Here is a 22156-nt window from a genome sequence, read left to right on the forward strand (position 1 = left end):
TCATTACATCTCCTTTTCTTAAAACAAAAGTATTTTACTTTTAACTAACAACATGTTTTCTTTGTATTAATCTGCATTTTAACTGTAACACTTAATGAACTTACATTATCATTATCATGATCAAGGTTTTTTAACCTTGCTTTGTGTGTTCACATGAAATATGTCAATACACTAGAACTTGAAGAAAGAATAAGATAACATTACTTCCTTCTATAACAATAGTCCTTAAATTTGCTCAATGAGTCTCTCAGGAGGCTTCACGTGTCTTGAGGATTTTCTGTTTGATTGTCCTTGAATCTGAGTTGTTGCCTCAGATGATTGGTTCTCAGCTGTGTGATCAGGTTGTTCAACAGTATCAGTCTTTTGACTTGCTGTGGCTGGTCCCATGAGAAGATCTCGATGATTTCTTCTCAGAACAGCACCCTCATCTGTCTGAATGGTGTATGATCTTGGTTGAACTTCACTCAGGACCGTTCCCTTCTGAGTCCATGTGTTTGTTTTGTCTTTGAACCTTACTTGGTCACCAGTGTGGAGTTCAGGTAGGTTTTGTGTTCCTCTGTCATAGTAGTACTTTTGCTTTTCTTTCTGTTGTTCTTTGAACTTCCTCACTTTCTCCCCCTCTTTTGTTTTCAGGAGGTTCTCCGGGATGGGTAGGTTTGACCTTAGCCGACGTCCCATCAGGAGTTGGGCTGGTGACATACCACACTCGAGCGGCGTTGTGCGGGATACAAGCATGCTCTGGTAGAAGTCAGTTCCACTGTCTTTTGCCTTGTACCACAGTCTTTTCACTGTGTTTGCGGGCTGTCCTGGGCCAACAGCTCTGGACAACGTGTCTGCTGTATACATCAGCTTACCCGGTGTGTACGCAACATTCAGTTCATCATAGACTGTTTCTCCTTCGCTTTCCACAACGAGGACTCTCTTTACCAGGTTCAGTCTCTCACAGGCTTTTAAACCTAGTATGGCTTTGTGGTGATTATTTCCTATGTTTAATAAGAAGTATTGTGATTTGTGGATTAACTTCTTTATCCATTTCTCCATTATCACTTTTTTCCAATTTGATGCCGGATTGTAAGCCAATTGCTACCAAGTCAAGAAGGTATAGCAGTCAGGATAGAGAATTTATTAATTCTGAAGTCCAACGTCTTTTATTGGAAGGAATCATTGAACCTAATTGTTCGCCTTGGCGGGCTCAGGTAGTTGTCACCACTAACGAGAGACATAAGAAATGAATGGTGATAGACTACTCTCAAACTATTAATAGGTATACTCAATTAGATGCGTACCCTTTGCCTAAGATTGATGAGCTTATCAACAAAGTATCTCAGTATAAGTTTTTTAGCACTATTGATTTAAAGAGTGCTTATCATCAGATTCCTATTGTTAAGAGGGATCAACCATATACAGCCTTTGAGGCTGGTGGAAAGCTGTATCAGTTTTGCCGAATACCATTTGGTGTTACTAATGGTGTTGCTTGTTTTCAACGGGCAATGGATGCTTTTATAAGTGATAACTCTCTCTGACACCTTTTCATATTTAGATGATATCACGGTGTGTGGTAAATCAAGGGTGGAGCATGATTCTAATTTAGAAAGATTCCTTCAAGCTGTGGAAAAAGTTGGTTTAACTTTTAATAAAGAGAAGTGTATCTTTGCGACTACTGAGGTAAATCTACTGGGGTATATTATCTCGGGAAATAAGATTAAACCAGATCCAGAACGTTTGCGACCATTGATCGATTTACCTTATCCTACTAATTCTAAGGCTTTGCAACGAGTTGTTGGACTGTTTTCTTACTATTCTAATTGGATTGCAAACTTTTCACAGAAGATCCGGCCCCTTATTCGGGTTACGACATATCCTCTATCATGGGAGGCCAGGACATGTTTTGCTAATTTTATAAAGGATATCTTAGGAGCAGTTGTGCATTCTATTGATGAGCAGGTTCCCTTTGTGATTGAGAGGGATGCTTCTGATTTTGCAATTGGGGCTACTCTGAACCAGAATGGAAGACCTGTGGCCTTTTTCTCACGTACCTTGAACAATAGTGAAAAAAGACATTCTTCAATAGAAAAAGAGGCATATGCAATAGTAGAAGCACTGCGTAAATGAAGACATTATTTATCGGGGCGACATTTCACGTTGGTAACTGATCAAAAATCTGTGTCCTTTATGTTTGATGTTAAACATTTTGGAAAGATCAAAAATGATAAAATAATGAGGTGGAGGATTGAGTTGGCATGTTACCATTTTGATATAGTTTATCGTCCGGGGAAGGATAATGTTGCTGCTGATGCACTGTCGAGGGCTTATTGTTCTGTGATTCACGGAGATACGCTTATTAATCTTCACAATGCCTTATGTCATCCTGGGGTTATGAGGATGATACACTTCGTACGCAGTAAGAATTTGCCCTTTTCAGTTGAAGACGTCAAGCGGATGACTTCATCATGTTCTATCTGTGCTCGGTGTAAACCGAATTTCTTTAAGCCTCAACGAGCTCATCTTATAAAGGCTACTTCTCCTTTTGAACGTCTGAGCGTTGATTTTAAGGGGCCTCTTCCTTCAACGACTCAAAATCGATATATATTTACTGTTGTGGATGAGTTTTCAAGGTTTCCTTTTGCTTTTCCTTGCGCAGATGTATCAGCTGCTACAGTTATCAAATGTCTGACTCAACTTTTTGTCATCTTTGGGATGCCTGCGTATATCCATTCGGATCAGGGAAGTTCTTTTATGTCTTCCCAGTTGAAGGAATACCTTCAGAGTCGGGGAATTTCTACTAGTAGAACTACCCCGTATAACCCCCAGGGTAATGGACAGTGCGAACGATACAATGGGGTGATCTGGAAGGCAGTTATGTTGGCTTTGACATCCCGGAACCTTAAGAATACACAGTGGGAAATGGTACTGCCTGATGCCCTGCATTCCATTAGATCATTGCTTTCAACGTCTACTAATGTGACCCCCCATGAAAGGCTCTTTAATTACCCGCGGAGATCTACTACGGGATATTCGGTACCTTCATGGCTTACTATGCAGGGACCTGTGCTGCTTCGACGCCATGTTAGATTGTCAAAATATGATCCTTTGGTGGAGGAGGTGGAGCTGTTGGAGGCAAATTCCCAATATGCTCATATTCGATTCCAAGATGGGAAAGAAAGTACTGTTTCAATTAAAGATTTGGCTCCTTGTGGTGGCCAGCCCTCTTCTGAGGATACTAATAATAGTCACGATTCAGATAATGTGGATGTTGTTAAAGATACTACGAATATTTCCAATCCTACTGCAGATAATTATACTTCTATTAGTCAGCCTTTAATGGATGTTCATGACCGTCCTAGTTTACTTCCTGATGGGATTTCCAATCCGGAAACCGTTGATAATCGGGATATGGATAGCCTTCCTGCAGAAGATACTTCGGTGTCTCCGGGTGTGGGAGGGCAAGGAATTTCACCAAGGTTAAGAAGGTCGACACGAACAAGATATCCGGTCGACCGATTGAAAATGGACTTTTAAATTGATAGTAATGTTTTAAAATTGTTGAAATATTATATTTGTATTTTAGTTGTAAATAAATTAATTATAAATTGTAAAGGTTGTTTTAGGTTGGAGCATGTTTTAAAAGGAGGGGTGAATGTGGTGATTATTTCCTATGTTTAATAAGAAGTATTGTGATTGGTGAATGGGGTGGTTGTTCTCTGTGTTAGTAAGAAGTATTGTAATTGGTTGTTTGTTTCTACCTTGAGATATATGCTGTAAACTCATTGGTAGTGGATGTCAGGTGATTTGTGGTGGCCATCTTAAATTCAGTTCTCTCCAGTCATGGTTGAGACTGGTGTTGAAAGATGTGCTACTGGATTTTTAAAGTTAATAAAGCCTAGATTAGAAAGGCAAATCTATTCTTTATTTCAGGCTTGCACATCCTTTGGCACCACGATTAATGCTAGCATGTGCTCTCTGTCCTTGTGTGTTACTTTGACAATGCATCTTCCTTTCACTGGTATATCAGTACCTGAGTATCCTGTCACTTTCACTTTTAGTCCATGTATCTTTGGTCTGGGTCTAATTTTCTTAAAATCAGTCTCTGATATCACATTAACTTGTGCTCCAGTATCCAATTTAAATGGAATGTGTATGTCATTCACTTTTAGTGTCAACATCCAGTCTCTCTCTTCTTTTTTGTTTTCAGACACAACATCTACATAAAACTCCTCTATGTCGCTTTCATCTACTGTATGGACCTTGCTTTGTTGCGCTTGGTTCTTACAGCAACGGGCATAATGGTTGTTCTTGTTGCAACTATTGCATGTTTTACCATATGCTGGACACTTTCTTGGTGGATGCTGTGTACCGCATCGACTACATGACTTTCGATTGTCCCTTTCATTTTCGTTCGCTGGCCACGCCTCCTTTTTTCACATTGGCGCTCTTTTTGTTAAACGGTTTGTGTCCATTCTTACTCACTGCATCCACGTTGCAGCTACTGTCACTGAACAGCTCCTTTGCCTGCAATTTCACAGTCTCTGTAGCCCTACACAGTGCTATGGCTTTTCCCAGGTCTAGATCTTGCTCTCTTAGCAGTCTTTCCCTTAGACCATTATCTGGAATACCACACACCAGTCTGTCTTTTATCAGCGAGTCTGTCAGTCCCCCAAATTCAGACGATTTGCTTCTGTTTCTCAGTTCAGTCACATACTGATCAATAGTCTCTCCCGTTTTCTGTACACATGTGAAAAATCTGTGCCTCTCAAACGTCATGTTACGTTTAGGTATGCAGTAGGCCTCAAACTGTTCCATTATTTTATCTAGCTTCATTTTGTCTCCATTAGCAGCGAATGTGAAATTATTATACACATCCAGCGCTTCATCACCCACGACATGTAAGAACAGTGACGCTTTTATTTTATCACCTTTCTCGTCAGCTCCGATTGCTGATAAATACAACTCTAAACGTTGTTTGAATCTCCTCCAATGTTCAGCCACATTACCTGTCATCTGAAGCATCGCCGGTGGGAGTAAACCTTCCATTTTTCACTTCGTTAGCTATCTCTAATGGTAAGTAACGATGTTCTCTTTTGGCTTGCTAATATGTGGAGAGCTGATTTAACTTCAGATTTTTTCTCTTCATCTCTTTCAATCACTTCTGACACCATGTATTGATTTCTTTGTGGGTTCAATGACGAGACATTTATGAAAGAGAATGACTTTTAATCTAAAGCTTGTTCAACTCTTTATACAGCTTTTACAGGAGACACGATGCTAGTGATGCATCTAGAACGAAACTGAAACTAAACTCCTCTGCTTGTCTCTCACATGACCTCTGCTGGTCAGGCACAAGCAATCAATACCTGCAAAGATGCTGTTAAGGCATCATAATCGAACAGGCAAATACCATCTCTATTTGCTGATATCATTACATTACTCACCAATACCCTGCTCACCGATGCTTAGTTTGGGTTCCGCCAAGACCACTTGGCTCCAGACTTCATTACAGCCTTGGTCCAAACATGGACAAAAGAGATGAATTCCAGAGGTGAGGTGAGAGTGACTGTCCTTGACATCAAGGCGGCATTTGATTGAGTATGGCATCAAGAAGCCTGATGTAAAATTGAAGTCAGTGGGATTCAGGGAAAGATCTCCACTGACTAAAGTCATACTTAGCAAAAAGGAAGATGGTTGTGGTTGTTGAAGGCCTATCATCTCAGCCCCAGGATATTGCTGCAGGTGTTCCTCAGGGTAGTGTCCTAGGCCCAACTGTAAAGTCTGTGGGTTGTATAGCGAAGTAATACACAGACTCCAAGAGTAACTTAAAACAGGACTTTACTATTCGAAGGTCAGGGCGAATCTGCCCAATAAATCCTGACACAACACTTATATACTGGTGTGGTCACCGTCGGTATTACAGTATACAGAAGCCAAACAAAGTAGTGCCACACCTAAAATAGTTCTCTTAAAGGTGAACGGTTACATACAATAGTTCTCTTAAAGGTAGACGGGTACATACACTACAATCCTCCCTTTTTAGCTTACAACATACTTATTCCCCGTTAAACATAACATATAATCAACTTCATGTAAAACAATTCACAGATATAGTCTCTGCGGGAAACAGTTCACAGATTCAGTCTCTGCGGGAACAGTTCACAGATTCAGTCTCTGGTCTTTACTCGGTCCGAACAACATCTCTGTGGTGTAGCCGGTTCACATTTCTAGCGTGACTCATCCAATAGTCTTTTCCTTGGCTTAACAGCTTGAACTTCCGTCCTGCTGAACCAGCAGTGCTGACTTTTACAAACAGCTGGACTGCCTTGGTAATTTTTCCTACTTTCCAACTGATTTGGCCCCCTTCGTAGGGCCCACGTGCATGATCTGATAGATGGTTATCGTCTTCTGCTTCGTCTTTTTCTTTTCTGCTTCTTGGAGACTCTCGGGGCTCCCTTATCCGCTGCCAGCTGTAGTGCCACCATCTCCCTATGTTCCTTAGACTTTAAGTGCTTCATCCTGATTTCTGCACTTTGGGAGTTTTCATCACAAGCTGGGCAGACCAAGTCATCGTAATATTCCGTGTCACTCAACAGGTCATGGTAATATTCGGTGTCGTCCTGAGCTAGTCTAGCGAGAGGGCCTGCTACTTCTTCCTTACCCAACTGGACGTTAGCCGACTGTTGTTCCCTCCCTAGACATCTTTCCTGAAGAGACTTCTTCATGCGTTCATATTCATCCCGCTCTTCCTGGGTTTCCTGCCAATCCTTCACTAATGACCTCATTTGTGATTCCAATACTTCCCCTTCCATCGGGGATTGATTGATCGGGCTATTCAATCCTTCTACTGGAGCAGCTGTTTCAACATTCTGTAGTTCACATTGACGTGATTCAGCGTACTTTCGGCAGCCCCGTAAAATCTGTGTTGCAACCTCAACTATTCCCCAAACTTTTGAGAGCTCCGAACCCCTTCCCTTTGAAGATTGAAGCTCATGTTCAAATGGTTCCCATTGCAGAGTCTTGTCTCTCAGCATATGAAGGAGTTGGCTGACCGTTAACTCTTCCACGGGGACCCTGTGGATCAGAGTCTTCTCCATTTCATCCACCTTTTCCTCCAATGCTTTCACCTTTTTTTCCTCTTGTACTTTGGCTTTAAGCGCTCGGAGAAGTTGCGCCTTGATGCTCTCTAGCTCATGTTCAGGGGCCATTCTTACAGTCTCTGTGTTTCTTACAGTTGCCTTTTCTTTCACTGAAAGAATTCCCAGTTGAATCTGTTCTTCAAGTTGTTGAACCTCGGTCATTGCCGCCTCATATTTGTCTTGGGTTTCCTTCAATATTTTTATGAGTTCTTGGACATCTTGACTTTCATGTTCTGCCATGTCTTTCACCTCTAATTTCTCATCTATGGATGGAACTTGTACCGATGAGTCTGTCTTGGCCTTGAGCTCATCAAGAATTTCCTGCAGCCTTTGGACTTCTTGCTCATGTTCAACCTTTAGTTGCTCATAAGCTTCCACTGAAACTAGCTTTTCGGAGGTTGCCGAGTTAACCCCCTCCAGGATTGTAGCCTGGGCCTGTTCATACTGTTCCTTCAACTTCTCAAACTCTGCTTGTAAGGAGTCGTAGAGAAGAACTGGAATAAAATCCTGGCTTCCTGAAGATTCCTCTTCATTTGCTTCTTTCTGCAAATATTCTAACTCCTGAACATCATAAGGGAGATGTGATCGGTGATTGGTCACGATGGCTCTATGGTCGCTCTCTGCTTGAGCTAGCTGCTTCTGTTGTCTTTCCAGATTCTCCCATTCGGTGTCATAGAACTTTTTCATTGTTTTCATCTCTTGTACGAGACGGTAACTCAATTGTTCTAATTGTTGTCGTAATTTGAAATAAAGTTGAGTCCGAGCTCAGTGTTCTTCCGTCATGGATATGTCCTTAAACTGAACAGACTCAGAATTCTCTGTCAAACTATGTTGTCGTTGTTCGGTGGAGATCTGTTCTGAAACTTTGTTCTTCTCTGGAGCATAAGCCTTTCTGCATGCCTTCGTTTTTCCAACCTTAGTCGGCAAGTCCATTTTAGCCTTGTCTTTCACATTTGGGTTGGTCTTATCGTCATCCGATTCAGAATCTGAGCTGATTGTCTGCACCGAGTCCTCACTCGTTATGGCTTTTAGATAGTGCCATTCCATGTCTATTTTCTTGATCCGCTCCCGTCCTAGAAGTGGTGGTCCTCCCTCAGGTAGTACGTATAAGTTCATTCTTGGGTGTTCTTTACCCCTATCTCTCACCTTGACTCTTATCTTTCCCATGGGGTATACTTTATGCCCCGTGTATGTCTGCAATACGAACTTGGTATCTCTTAAGGGTATATGTGAGAATAGCTGGTGGTAATCCCTTCGATTTATGACTGATAGAGCTGATCCAGTGTCCAACTCCATTTTCACTTGGACTCCAGCTATTTTTAGCATGACCCAGATAGTTTGTAGGTCAGCTTCCTTACTCACATTGTGAATTCTCAGACTACCCAGCTCCTGGCCGTTTGGGTCTGAGTCCGAATTCCGTTCGTCTGAACTCTTCTCAGCCACCTTGTGTACCTTGTTGTACTTTTCCTGTGATGGCTTCCTTTGGTTGTTGGTCCTTTGGTTGTTGGTCTTCTTCCCTGACCGGCATACCTTAGCTATGTGACCCAGTTTGCCACATTTCCTACATTCCTGGTTCTTAAACCAGCATTGGTTCTGGTCGTGTGTTGTCTTCCCACAACGATAACATTTTGTTGTTGTCGAGGTAATTTGATCCACACTGAGTGCCGCTGTCTTTAGCTGCATTTCCGCAATTCCCTTCGCTGCGGCTTCGTGCGATGCTGCAATAAGGACAGCCCTGTCAAGTGTAAGGTCGTTCTCTTCAAGTAGTCGCTTTTGCGTTCCTTCCTTTGCCAATCCGCACACGAACTTGTCTCGCAATGCCTCTGTCAGATTCCCTCCAAACTGGCAGTATTTCGCTAGTCTACGCAGTTCGACCAAGTATTCTGCGTTGCTTTCGTCTTTCCGTTGCGTTCTCGCATAGAATTTGAATCGTTCCGCCAACATCAACGGTGTGGGGTTCAAGTGATCCTTCAGAACAGCCACAATATCATCGCAAGTCTGATCCGCCGGTTTAGCTGGTGCTAGTAGATGCTTCAAGAGCCCGTATGTCTTCGCGCCCATCGAGTTTAGCAAGGTTATAGCTTTGTCATCTTCTTCTATTTTATTGGCCTCACCATAGATCTCAATGCGTTCCACATACGTGGCCCAGTCTTCTACCTCGGAATTAAAATCGTTGATGTTACCACGCTTAGGCATCTTCCTCTCTTCCTGATAACACCACGGATTATTTCTTTAAATTTTCTTTTTTTTCTCTTCAAGATGGCGGTTCCCGCGAAAATGGCGGTTTCCCGCGCTTATCTTCTCTCCTCGCCCACTTCAATGGCGGTTCCCCGCTTCTGTCTTCTTCTCCGCCTAATGGCGGCTTCCCGTGTTTCTTCCCCTGGCGGGAGGGGTACACTTTCCCCACGGGCGACGGCCGCTGGCTTTCAGGTTCACAGCCTGCGCGTCGGCTTCAGTGCTTTCCCTTTTCTCGGCAGGGCAACCGGCGCTGGGTACACCCCGTTGACGGCGAACAGTTTCAGCCGCTGGGCTGGCTCTCGCTCAGTTCCCCTTGCTCGGGCTCTGTCTCTCTCCCGCTCGCTCGGCTCTACCGGCGCTGGGTACACCCCGTTGACAGCGAACAGTTTCAGCCGCTGGACTGGCTCTCGCTCAATCTCCCTTGGTCGGCTCTGCCTCTCCCGCTCGCTCGGCTCCCAATCGCGCCTCCCAGCCCTCTCGCAGTCCGGTGCTTCCCTCCCCGGCTGCGGCTGAGTTTATCTCTTCCCGCACCTACGTTCCCGGTCGCAGCGCTTCGTGGCTTCGGTCGCTGCCCGGCCTTTTTCGCCGGTCGCGATCTAGCTGTCTCACGACGCCGTTGCGTCCCCCAGCCTGTCTGTACCGCGGCTTCCTTGCTCCACGCTGCCCCAGTCTCAGCGCCTCTGGACCCGACTTCTGTCCGGCTCCTTTTCCCTCGACCATGGTCGAGTGCACCGCCCTTATCCTCCGGTTATTCTTTTTACTTTCCCTTACTCACAGTCACCGTGGCCGCCTTGCTCCTCGTGCTGATCGGCTCACTCCTCACCGTGGCAGAAGGGACAGTCAGTGCCTGTTGCTGATGGAAGTCTTTGTCTCTAAATTCTTCCTCCTTTCTAGTTCTGCAGCCTCGAGTTTTCTCCCAGCAGAACGACGAGGGCGGTTGCCTCTTCTCGACGCTCGTTAACTGCTTCGGAAGTATTGTTGCCGCAGGGTACGATCGGACTCGTCGCCACTGTAAAGTCTGTGGGTTGTATAGCGAAGTAATACACAGACTCCAAGAGTAACTTAAAACAGGACTTTACTATTCGAAGGTCAGGGCGAATCTGCCCAATAAATCCTGACACAACACTTATATACTGGTGTGGTCACCGTCGGTATTACAGTATACAGAAGCCAAACAAAGTAGTGCCACACCTAAAATAGTTCTCTTAAAGGTGAACGGTTACATACAATAGTTCTCTTAAAGGTAGACGGGTACATACATTACACCAACCATCTTCAGCTGCTTCAACAATGACCTTCCCTCCATCATAAGGTCAGAAGTGGGGTTGTTTGCTGATGATTGCACAGTGCCATGCGCAATTCCACAGATAATGAAGCAGTCCATGCCCACATGCAGCAAGACCTGGACAAAAAAAAATAATTGAATCCCACAGCATCAACATCTTGGGATGCCACCATTGACCAGAAACTTAACTGGACAAGCCATATAAATACTGTAGCTATAAGAGCAGGTCAGAGGCTGGGTATTCTGTGGCAAGTGATTCACTTCCTGACACCCCAAAGCCTTTCCACCACCTACAAGGAGCACTAGTCAGGAGTGTGATGGAATACTCTTCACTTGCCTGGATGGGTGCAGTTACTACAACACTCAGAAAGTTCAACACCATCCAGGACAAAGCAGCCCACTTGATCGGCATCCCATCCACCACCGGCGCACCGTGTCTGCAGTATGCACCACCTACAAGGTGCACTGCAGCAACTCACCAAGGCTTCTTCGACAGCACCTCCCAAACTCGTGACTTCTACCACCTAGAAGGACAAGGGCAGCAGGCGCGCCTCCAAGTTCTCCTCCAAGTCACACACCAACCTATCTTGGAAATATATCGCTGTTCCTTCATTGTCGCTGGGTCAAAATCCTGGAACTCCCTCCCTAACAGCACTGTGGGAATACCTTCACCCCACGGACTGCAGTGGTTCAAGAAGGTGGCTCCCCACCACCTTCTCAAGGTCAATTAGGGATGGGCAATAAATGCTGGCCTTGCCAGCGATGCCCACATCCCATGAATGAATTTTTTAAAAATTGTAATACACATATACAACAATTATTAAACCTCCATGTGGAGCATTAGATATATACAACAATTATTAAACCTCCATGTGGAGCATTAGATTGACGTGCTCGCTTCCAATCTCATTACATAGAGTGAAAAATATTCTGGAATTCAAGAGTCAAGCTTTTACAAAGTTTACCATCTTCAAAGCATTGTCCAGCATCTCTTTCACATTGGTAGGGATGCTTTTGGCTGCGAATGTATACTGCAATGCACCCACATCGCATTGGGAGCGACTGCTCTGATATGCATCACTATTCCACTATGCCTACTTTGCTCTATCGGTGCAGATGCCAATACATTGTGACCAGACGATATATTTATAGTGCAACATATAAAACTGAGAAAAAACCCGACTTAGTTCTGCACTCAGTTAAACTGGACAGTTACCGGGCAACTGAAATCACGCTGCAGTGTACGGTGATTGGGGGTGAGGGCTCTGTATGTCATTGTCTCTGTGTTCTCATTGGTACCTCTTGAAGTAAATTAACTACTTTATATAAGAAATTCCCACAGAGTTTTAAAGCTTCATCTGAGTAACCTATTATAAAAATGCAATAAATCAATAAATGAAATAATTAATAAATAAAATCCGCCATTAGGCAATTTCTCCCGCATACCCCCCAGAGATGTCTCATGTACCGCAGGCCACAGTTTGGGAACCCATGACCTAGAGGAACAAGGGCAGCAGGCGCATGGGAACTCCCTCCCAAACAGCACTGTGGAAGTACCTTCACCTCACGGACTGCAGCGGTTCAAGAAGGCGGCTCACCACCACCTTCTCAAGGGCAATTAGGGATGGGCAATAAATGTTGGCCTTACCCACATCCCATGAATGCATAAAAAAATACTGAGTCTACCATGGAGGATGGACTTGGTTCCAAGCTTCACTCATTAGGCATGTCACATTGGAGCCACTTCAGCCCCAAAAAAAGCCTGTTTACTTCCCCGCAAGGAAAGTAGTCACAGGTTGGTTGCAAATAAGGAAATAGGCACTTATGCCCATTAGAAGTACTGTTTTTTTCTTTACCCTGTAACCACTTGTCCTGGGGAAAAAAACTCTTTCCACTCAGTCAATGAAGTTTTGGTTCAGATTCTCTGATTGGATATGCAAATCTAAGCTATCCATTCAGATTGTCATAAGCTTGTTATGGGATTAAGTTACTATAGGGTGCAAAACTCACCTTCAGTCTTAAGTGATCATTCATATTTTTCAGCACTTGCTGAACCTGACTTGTTGCAAGGGCTGCATCATGCCAGCTAATTATGCAAATTTAGTGTTTATTTCTGTAAGTATAGTTGTCTACTAATAAATTAGGAAGGCTGTATGGTGTAGTGGATTTGTGCTGTGAGAGGTTATAGTAATGAAAACAGAGTGGGTTATCAGAGGATGACCGGTTTAAGATGGTGTCAGAATATTCAAATAGTTTGTGTCCAATCTGGTGTGTGTTTTCTCTGGAAAACACTGTGATGGATGTTTGTTGGATGATTGCCAATTCACTTACAGTGAACAGTGCGAATGTAGCAACAACAACAACAACTTGTATTTATTTAGCACCTTTAACGTAGTAAAACATCCCAAGTGGCTGCACAGGAGTATTAGAAGACAAAAAAATTGACACCGAGCCACATAAGGATAAATTAGGGCAGGTGACCAAAAGCTTGGTCAAAGAGGTAGGTTTTAAGGAGCGTCTAAAAGGAGGAAAGAGAGGTAGAGAGGCAGAGAGGTTTAGGGAGGGAATTCCAGAGCTTAGGGCCTAGGCAACAGAAGGCATGACCACCAATGGTTGAGCGATTATAATCAGGGATGCTCAAGTGGGCAGAATTAGAGGAGCGCAGGGGGGTTGTGGGACTGAAGGAGATTACAGAGATAGGGAGGGGCAAGGCCATGGAGGGATTTGAAAACAAGGATGTGAATTTTGAAATCGAGGAGCTGCTTAACCAGGAGCCAATGTAGGTCAGCGAGCACAGGGGTGATAGGTGATCGGGACTTGGTGTGAGTTAGGATACGAGCAGCCAAGTTTTGGATGACCTCAAGTTTACGTAGTGTAGAATGTGGGAGGCCAGCCAGGAGTGCGTTGGAATAGTCAAGTCTAGAGGTAACAAAGGCGTGGATGAGGGCTTCAGCAGCGGCTGAGCTGAGGCAAGGGCGGAGACGGACGATGTTACGGAGGTGGAAATTGGCGGTCTTTGTTATGCTGCGGATATATGGTCAGAAGCTCATTTCAGCGTCAAATATGACAGCAAGGTTGCGAACAGTGTGGTTCAGCCTCGGACAGATGTTAGGGAGAGGGATGGAATCAGTGGCTAGGGAACGGAGTTTGTGGCGGAGACTGAAAACAATGGCTTCAGTCTTCCCAATATTTAATTGGAGAAAATATTTGCTCATGCAGAACTGTATGTCAGACAAGCAGTCTGACAATTTAGAGACCGTGGAGCAAGAGCATTATAAACCTTGTAGGCTCTGGCATGGTTAACATTTAAAAATTTGTTCCATTACTGAGAGCTGTGGATATTGAATATTTTATTATTGTTTAATAAGTCCTCACAAAACATACAATTCACATTTAAAGTCCTTTATTTATTGACTTATCTGTTGGATGTAATGGTTAACCAGTCGTATTTAATGACTGCAGATACGGCTTGCTTACAGTATTTTTAAAATATGTTATTATATTCCCCTTTCTTCTCAGCATCCTGTGTGATTTACCAACTGTGGCTGAGAGGACAAGCACATGATATTTTATCAGACACCCTTCAATGCCACTGTATACCTGGGCATCAGGATATTGAGAGGTTCTGCTCTTCTCTCCGACGGGATTTCCATTTGTCTCTTTTACCTTGTTCGTCATTGCTTTCTGTTTCCCATCTTATGTTTGATCTCTCCTGCCTTCCACCCTACCACAGACTTTCCCTTTTGTTCTTTCCTCCCTTCCCCCCTTTCCTTGCTTCTGCACTTGCTTAAAGCCTGTTATATCTCTAACTTTTTCCAGTTCTGACAAAAGGTCGTCGACCTGAAACATTAACTGTTTCTCTCTCCACAGATGATGCCTGACCTTTAAGTTCCTTGTAAGGTGCACAGCCGTGCAGTGATCCGTTAGGTCCCAGGCACTTAAATTCACAGGCCGCACAGTGAGCTGGGTTGGGGGAGGGGCCTAATACCAAACGGCAAAGCGCAAGCAGGCAAAAGTCAGAGAGCGCCCTAGACAAAGATGGCAACCATACACACTGCATAAAGCAGGACTCCCACCTGCATTAAGATGGCGACATCGGTGCCCTAGCCAAAGATGGCAGCGGAAGTGATTACAGTGTTCTGAGTCACTCTGCACATGCTGAAGACCGTTTTGGTACTGTGCATGCACCAACAGTGAAGCCACATCTAGCAGATTAGCTCCAAACCCCCGAAAATCTTTTTGGCAGGGCAGAATGTTTGCGCAATGCGGCTCCAGGCCCCACGAACAAGGACTCCACACCGGCACCGGGCCTGAACTAGAACCCCACCGCAAGTCGGTTAAAATACCCTAGCCAGAGCTCAGCCTGGGGTTAGGCCCCTGACAACGTGTCCAAAAGCTGGTGAACAAGCTGTGGCCCAAGGTTTTCTCCCTCCTTCTATGCCCTTCACCTCACACGGCCCCGATACAGGCCTCGAGTTTACAAGGGAGCAGAGGCCACAGTGTTGGTCGCATTTAAAAATAGAAATGCTGGTTGTAGGTTTTAGGCCTCGTTTTAGGCCCGAAATCCTCTGCGACAGGAACTATCGACTGATGGGCCGAGGCAGCGACTCAACTGGTGGCCCTCTGGGTCTGCACTTTCCCAACAACCGGGCCCGGGAAAAGGCAGCAGTGCCCAAACCACAGGGGGTAATAAAAGGAGGTTGAAGCATGGGGCCTTGCAGTCCCCGGGATCCCCAGCAAAAAGTTCAAGTAAAGCCCGATAGCTCGGAGCCGCCGTGCCAAGACGGCCCGGAGTGGATATTTAATTTAATTTAATCTGCACACATGCAAAGGACTCGGTTGGGTGCTGGAATTCTCTGTGTTGGTTAAATTGCCACAAACCTGGGGGAGGAAGGATTTCAAGTTTAGGTCTAAAACATGGATCAAGTTTGTTTTATAGATTCTCCTCAAACGGTTCGATCTTTCCACGGGCTGATGATCGCGGGAGGGGGGAGAAAGTGAGAAATAAAGTTAAAGGGCTTCCCATTGATCCCCATTTCCTGTAGGATTTATAACCAAACTGAAGTCACTGAATGCCACTTTATCAAAAACACACACCTCATCTACCCTTCAAATAAAAAAAAACATAACTTGGGACGGGGAAGCCTGGGCTGATTTAATACCTTTGGGAAACTAACCTTTTCCACCCACCAAAAGTACAGACTCTTTATATTTCATATTTCACTTCAATTGGACACAACTCTCGGTTCTGGAAGAGGCGCCCTGGGTCTCCTGTTTACAAAGCAAGTGTTTCAATGCACTCTGCCACATACCATGGCTACCTGTTGATCAGATGATGTGCGAATGAGCCGAAAATGGAGTTTATCCAGAGACTGGTCCACTTTAAATATAAATCTTATCTGTTTGAATTGGAGGATAATTATTGTTCTCACACACGGAGTAGGTGAACAATACTTCCACTTTCTGTAGTCTGGCAAGACTGGATGAAATTACACATTGCAGGGTTGTCTGCAGCATGCAGGATCAAATTACACATTCCAGACAAACTGGGTAATCTTGTCCTCCAAGGGGATCAATCAGAAATCTGGTGTTGCAAATAGATGTAACCATGAACAAAGGGCAGGACCCCCACCCTGCCTAAATATGGCGGCACTCGCGCTCTGGACAGCAAAATCGGCTCCAGCAAAGATGGCTGCGGGGCCTTTTCTGTCGGGTGGTTGATGCCATTGCGGTTCCCTTCCCGGAAGTGACATCTGGTGAGTTCCAGTGGGAGTCGAGAGTCCAGAGGGCAGCAGCTGGAGGTCCGGTTACCATGGGATCGAGCAGCGAGTGGAGCAGCCTGGCTTGCGGCCTGCAGGAGCCCGAGTAGCCCAGCACGGTAAGGAGCAGGCCTGGCACCAGGCCGCAGGCTCGGTGTCAGCTCATTTCCTGTCAACAAAGCTCCACATTAGGGCCTCTCCGCCCTGGACCCCCGCACCTACTGGACCCAGCCCAGGCTGCTGCAGACCCTGGGGGTGAGGAGGTATCTCTAGGTACCAGGGTTGAGTTGGAATATATTTATTTTTAAGTTAACTTTAAAAAAAAATTATCCTGATCTCTAAACAGTGAGTGTCTTGGTGAACCTCTTCAGGCAAAACATTTTTTTTATGTTTCATGTTTCAATTCATGCAGTATAATGCAGACAAATGTGAGTTGTGGATGTGTAACCCAAGAAGACAGTGCTGAACTGGAAATGTTGATGTGAATGAGTGTCTGATTAAAGCTGAACAATACTGAGGTGGGAGGGGGAGTGAAGCACTTTTTAATCTTAAATTAGGCTGCAGTTCTAGAAGTGCTTTTGCTCCCATGGAAACTGGTTTTGGGTGCACTTCAATGAAAAAGTGGTGATGTAACCTAAGAGATAATTGAGGGTACTAAATGCATGAGGCATGAGTCTCGTATGGGTTTATGTTTGCACTGAGTGCATGTTAACTCCAGCTTTAGTTTCTCACCACCTCCCAACAAATATTGGAAACAAAGTTATTGCTAATGTCTGGTGTAATAATAAGAAATCTTAACATAGCAAGTCATTTGGTTCATCAAGTGTTTTCCTTCTGCCAACAATAACCAGTCTATTTGTTTTTGGAATGAGACATTAAATCTGCTCCTGTGGTTCAGATGGATTATTAAAGGACAGCCAGAATGGATTTGTTAAAGGCAAATCATGTCTGACTAAACTGATTGAGTTCTTTAATGAAGTAACAGAGAGGGTTGATGAAGGTAGTGTAGTAGATGTATATATGAACTTTCAAAAGGCATTTGATGAAGTACCACATAACAGACTTATTTGGAAAATAGAAGCACATGATATTAAAGGGACGGTGGTAACTTGGGTACATAATTGGCTAAAGGATAGGAGGCAGTGAGTAGTGGTGAAGGGATGTTTTTCTGACTGGAGAGAAGTATGCAGTCTGGTCCCCCAGGGGTCGGTATTAGGAGCATTGCTTTACTTGTTATATATAAATGACCTGGACTTAGGTATAGGAAGTACAATTACGGATGATACAAAACTTGGCAATGTAGTAAATAGTGATTCGAGACGGTGGGGTGGCAATATGGCTTTTAAGTGGTTGTTGTAAAATTTGCCCATGGACACAAAGGTCGCGCTCAAAGGAGCTCAGTACAAAAAAATTAGAGGGAGCATTGCCTGACCTGCTGAGTATTTCCAGCATTTTCAATTTTTATTTCAGATTTCCAGTATCCACAGTATTTTGCTTTTGTATTGAGTCAAGGGTGTCTAGCATGCAAATATTTATTTACCTTCCTCTGTTCAGCATCTTTCCACATAGCTTGTCTAAAACCAAGAACTGTGGAAAATCAAACAAATAATTCCATATATTTCTACTAAGTGGGTCTATGCTGTTAACTCTATATTCTACAAAAACACTGGAATGAGAAAATAACACTTTTACTTATCTTGTTCCTCTAAGCACTTAAACATATGTATTGACTTAACTAGTACATTGATGAAGAACTAGACAGCATAAATGTAAAATTAATAAGCTTCAAGGGAGTCACAGAGTAGTGGATGTGTAGAAGGAGCTGGAGAAATATATGGTTGGGAACAGGAATTTTTTTTAATTGGGAAAGGTGAATGACCAAAAACCCTGTTTGACAAGAGTAAGAGAGACAACAAAGTAAATCGGAAAGAAATGATTAGATGATGCCAAGCTTAAGTTTCAAAAACCCGAAGATTGTAGGAGGAAGAAAAGTCTGAGGAAGAAATTCCATAGTTTTGAGTTGCTGGGAAAGAATAGTTGGTATTGCAGATATCTAGAAGTTTACAGCACAGAAGGGGGCCATTTCACCCATCCTATCTGTGTGATCTCTGCTTAAAAATATCCCAAATCAATCCCACTACCCTGCACTCCCCAAAGCCGAGAATTTTTATTTGATTCAAATGATTATCCATTTTTCCCTTAAAATATGCAATGGTTTCTGTTGAGAGCACAAACGGAAGCTGGAGTCGCGAAGCATATTGGGAGTTGTAGTTCTGAGCTCCGTGCGCAGGACTATTGCGAGCGGTGGTGAGGACTACAATTACCATGAGGTATTGGGCGCAACAACTCCTCCCCCCCCTTGCCCTGTGCGAGGTGTCATGGCGCCTCCTGCAAGCACCCTGTGCGGATGGTCTCTGAGAGCGTTTAAGAGTAGACCGCTCAACCGTTTAACTGTTCTCAGTAGGAATGCGCCTTCCGCAGCAAAAAGTCAAGGCAAAAGTAAAAGGTGATAGTTTAAACACATTGATACGATATGGGTAAAATGGAGTTGTGGTGCTGTAAAATAGACGGCACCCGCGGCTGTTACATTAAAATCGAACATATTATTGATGTTTTGTGTGATCAGCTGCGAGATATTATCATGGTCAAGAGTTGGGTTCATGGCCCGGTGTTACAGAAAACATGAAACCAGATTGGCATTCTATCATCACAATGCAGATAGTTTCTTCTTGTATAAAAGCAATGGCAGTGTTGTAGATACAGAATTAATGTTTCAGATCGATGACCTTTCATCAGAACTGGAAAAAGTTAGAGATGTAACAGGTTTTAACCAAGAGGCAGGGAAGGGAGGGGGGTGGGGGGAAGGAAAGAACAAAAGGGAAGGTGTGTGATAGGGTGGAAGGCAGGAGAGATTAAAAGACTAAAGGGATGAAGGCACAAGGCAAAAGGGAATGGTAATTGGACAAGTAAAGAAACAAAAGATAGGTCTAATGGAGGTGTAAATGGGAAGAGCAGAATCATTACCAGCACCTGCAGTCTGAAAAATGGGAGCAGTGGTAATAATCTGAAATTGTTGAACTCAATGTTAAAGAAAAGAAAGACTTGCATTTATATAGCGCCTTTCACGACCACCAGATGTCCCAAAGTGCTTTACAATCAATGAAATACTTTCGTAGTGTAGTCACTTGTAATGTAGTAAACGAGGCAGCCAATTTGTGCACAAACAGCAATGTGATAATGACCAGATGATCTGTTTTAGTGATGTTCATGTTTTCCGAGTGGCAGGCAGTGACTAGTGGGGTACCGCAAGGATCGGTCCTAGGACCCCAGCTGTTCACAATATATATATTAATGATCTGGACGAGGGAATTGGATGTAATATCTCCAAATTTGCAGACGACACAAAGCTGGGTGGGAGGGTAAGCTGTGAGGAGGATGTTGTGAAACTCCAGTACGATTTGGACAGGTTGGGTGATTGGGCAGAAACATGGCAAATGCACTATAATGTGGATAAATGTGAGGTTATCCACTTTGGTGGCAAAAACAGGAAGGCAGATTATTATTTGAATGGCAATAGATTGGGAGAAGGGGAAGTGCAAAGAGACCTGGGTGTTCTTGTGCACCAGTCGCTGAAGGTAAGCATGCAGGTGCAGCAGGCGGCTAAGAAGGCAAATGGTATGTTGGCCTTCGTAGCAAGAGGGTTCGAGTACAGGAACAAGGATGTCTTGCTACCGTTGTACAGGGCCTTGGTGAGACCGCACCTTGAGTATTGTGTGCAGTTTCGGTCGCCTTACCTGAGGAAGGACGTTCTTGCCATGGAAGGAGTGCAGCAAAGATTCACCAGGCTGATACCTGGGATGGCAGGAATGACGTATGAGGAGAGATTGTGTCGATTGGGCTTATACTCACTGGAGTTTAGAAGATTGAGAGGGGATCTCATCGAAACCTATAAAATTCTGTCAGGCCTGGACAGACTAGATGCAGGAAGGATGTTTCTGATGGCCGGGGAGTCCAGAACCAGGGGTCATAGTCTAAGGATAAGGGGTAAGCCATTTAGGACTGAAATGAGGAGGAATTTCTTCACCCAGAGAGTGGTGAGCCTGTGGAATTCTCTGCCACAGAGGGCGGTGGAGGCCAGTTCATTAAATATATTCAAGAAAGAGTTGGATATATTTCTTAAGGCTAAAGGGATATGGGGAGAAGGCAGGGACAGGGTACTGAATTTGGATGATCAGCCATGATCGCATTGAATGGTGGAGCAGGCTCGAAGGGCCGAATGGCCTACTCCTGCTCCTATCTTCTATGTTTCTATGGATACATGTTGGCTAGGACACCGGGGATAACTCCCTTGCTCTTCGAAATAGCGCCATGGAATCTTTTTGGTCCCCCTGAGAGAGCAGACGGGGCCTCGGTTTAACGTCTCATCCGGAAGACGGCACCTCTGACCATGCAGCACTCCCTCAGTACTGCACTGGAGTGTCAGCCTAGATTTTTGTGCTCAAGTCTCTGGAGTGGGACTTGAACCCTAAGTCCGGAAGTGCTTAATAGAAAGATGAGGTGCTGTCCCTCGAGCTTGCGTTGAGCTTCATTGGTCTTCTCCTCTTAGGCAGTCCCTCGCAACCGAGGATGACTTGCTTCCACGCTAAAAAGTTCTCAGGTGACTGATGAGTCCAATGCAGGACCTGTGATAGTAGATTGGCGGTTAGGATCAGATCAGCCATGATCTTATTAAATGGCGGAGCAGGCTCGAGGGGCCGATTGGCCTACTCCTGCTCCGATTTCTTATGTTCTAAGTCTCTGTCACAGGTGGGGCAGACGGTGGTTGAAGGGGTGGGTGGGGTGCTTGGGTTGACATGCGCTCCTTCTGCTGTTTGCGTTGGCTTCCGCTTGCTCCCGGCGAAGAGACTCGAGGTGTTCGGTACCTTCCCGGATGTTTCTCCTCCACTTTGTGCGGTCTTGGGCCAGGGACTCCCAGGTGTCGGTGGGGATGTTGCACTTTTTTAAGGAGGCTTTGAAGGTGTCCTTGAAGCGTTTCCTCTGCCCATCTGGGGCTCTCTTGCCGTGTCGGAGCTCCGAGTAGAGCGCTTGTTTTGGGAGTCTCGTATTGGGCATGCGGACGATGTGGCCCATCCATCGGAGCTGATCGAGCGTGGTCAAAGCTTCGATGCTGGGGATGTTGGCCTGAGCGAGAACACGGACTTTGATGCGCCTATCCTGCTAATGGATTTGTAGGATCTTGCGGAGGCAGCGTTGGTTGTACCTCTCCAGTGCTTTGAGGTGCCTGCTGTACATGGTCCATGTCTCTGAAGCATACAAGAGGGCGGGTATCACTACTGCTCTGTAGACCATGAGCTTGGTGCTGGGTTTGAGGTCCTGGTCTTCAAACACTCTTCCTTAGGCGACCGAAGGCTGCACTGGCACACTGAAGATGGTGTTGGACTTCGTCATCGACACCTGCCCTTGTTGACAGTAGGCTCCTGAGGTATGGAAAGTGGTCCACGTTGTCCAAGGCCTTGTGGATTTTGATAATCGGGGAGCAGTACTGTGTGGCGGGGGCAGGTTGGTAGAGGACCTTTGTCTTACGGATGTTTAGTGTAAGGCCCATGCTCTTGTACGCTTCGGTGAAGGTGTTGACAATGGTTTGGAGTTCTACCTCAGAGTGTGCGCAGAGGCAAGCGTCGTCTGTGTACTGTAATTCGATGTCAAAGGATAGGACGACCTTGGATCTGGACTGGAGGCGACGGAGGTTG

The 22156-nt window shown here is 44.8% G+C and overlaps 2 protein-coding genes across 11 annotated transcripts in view; one reads left to right on the plus strand and one right to left on the minus strand.

The window, feature by feature from the left end:
- Positions 1 to 22156, minus strand: part of fbxw7 (F-box and WD repeat domain containing 7) — a 632150-nt gene that overhangs the window by 197888 nt on the left and 412106 nt on the right. The gene's annotated exons all lie outside the window — the stretch shown is intronic.
- gatb (glutamyl-tRNA(Gln) amidotransferase, subunit B) overlaps positions 18730 to 22156 on the plus strand; it is a 76339-nt gene continuing 72912 nt past the window's right edge. The window contains exon 1 of the mRNA XM_086011813.1: positions 18730 to 18912. Within this exon, the coding sequence (XP_085867939.1) occupies positions 18785 to 18912 (128 nt within the window). The 5' untranslated portion in view covers positions 18730 to 18784. The remainder of the gene's footprint in view (positions 18913 to 22156) is intronic.

Source organism: Somniosus microcephalus, chromosome 2, assembly GCF_052327205.1.
Source record: "Somniosus microcephalus isolate GS21.2 chromosome 2, FLI_Smic_1.0, whole genome shotgun sequence".
NCBI lineage: Eukaryota > Metazoa > Chordata > Chondrichthyes > Squaliformes > Somniosidae > Somniosus > Somniosus microcephalus.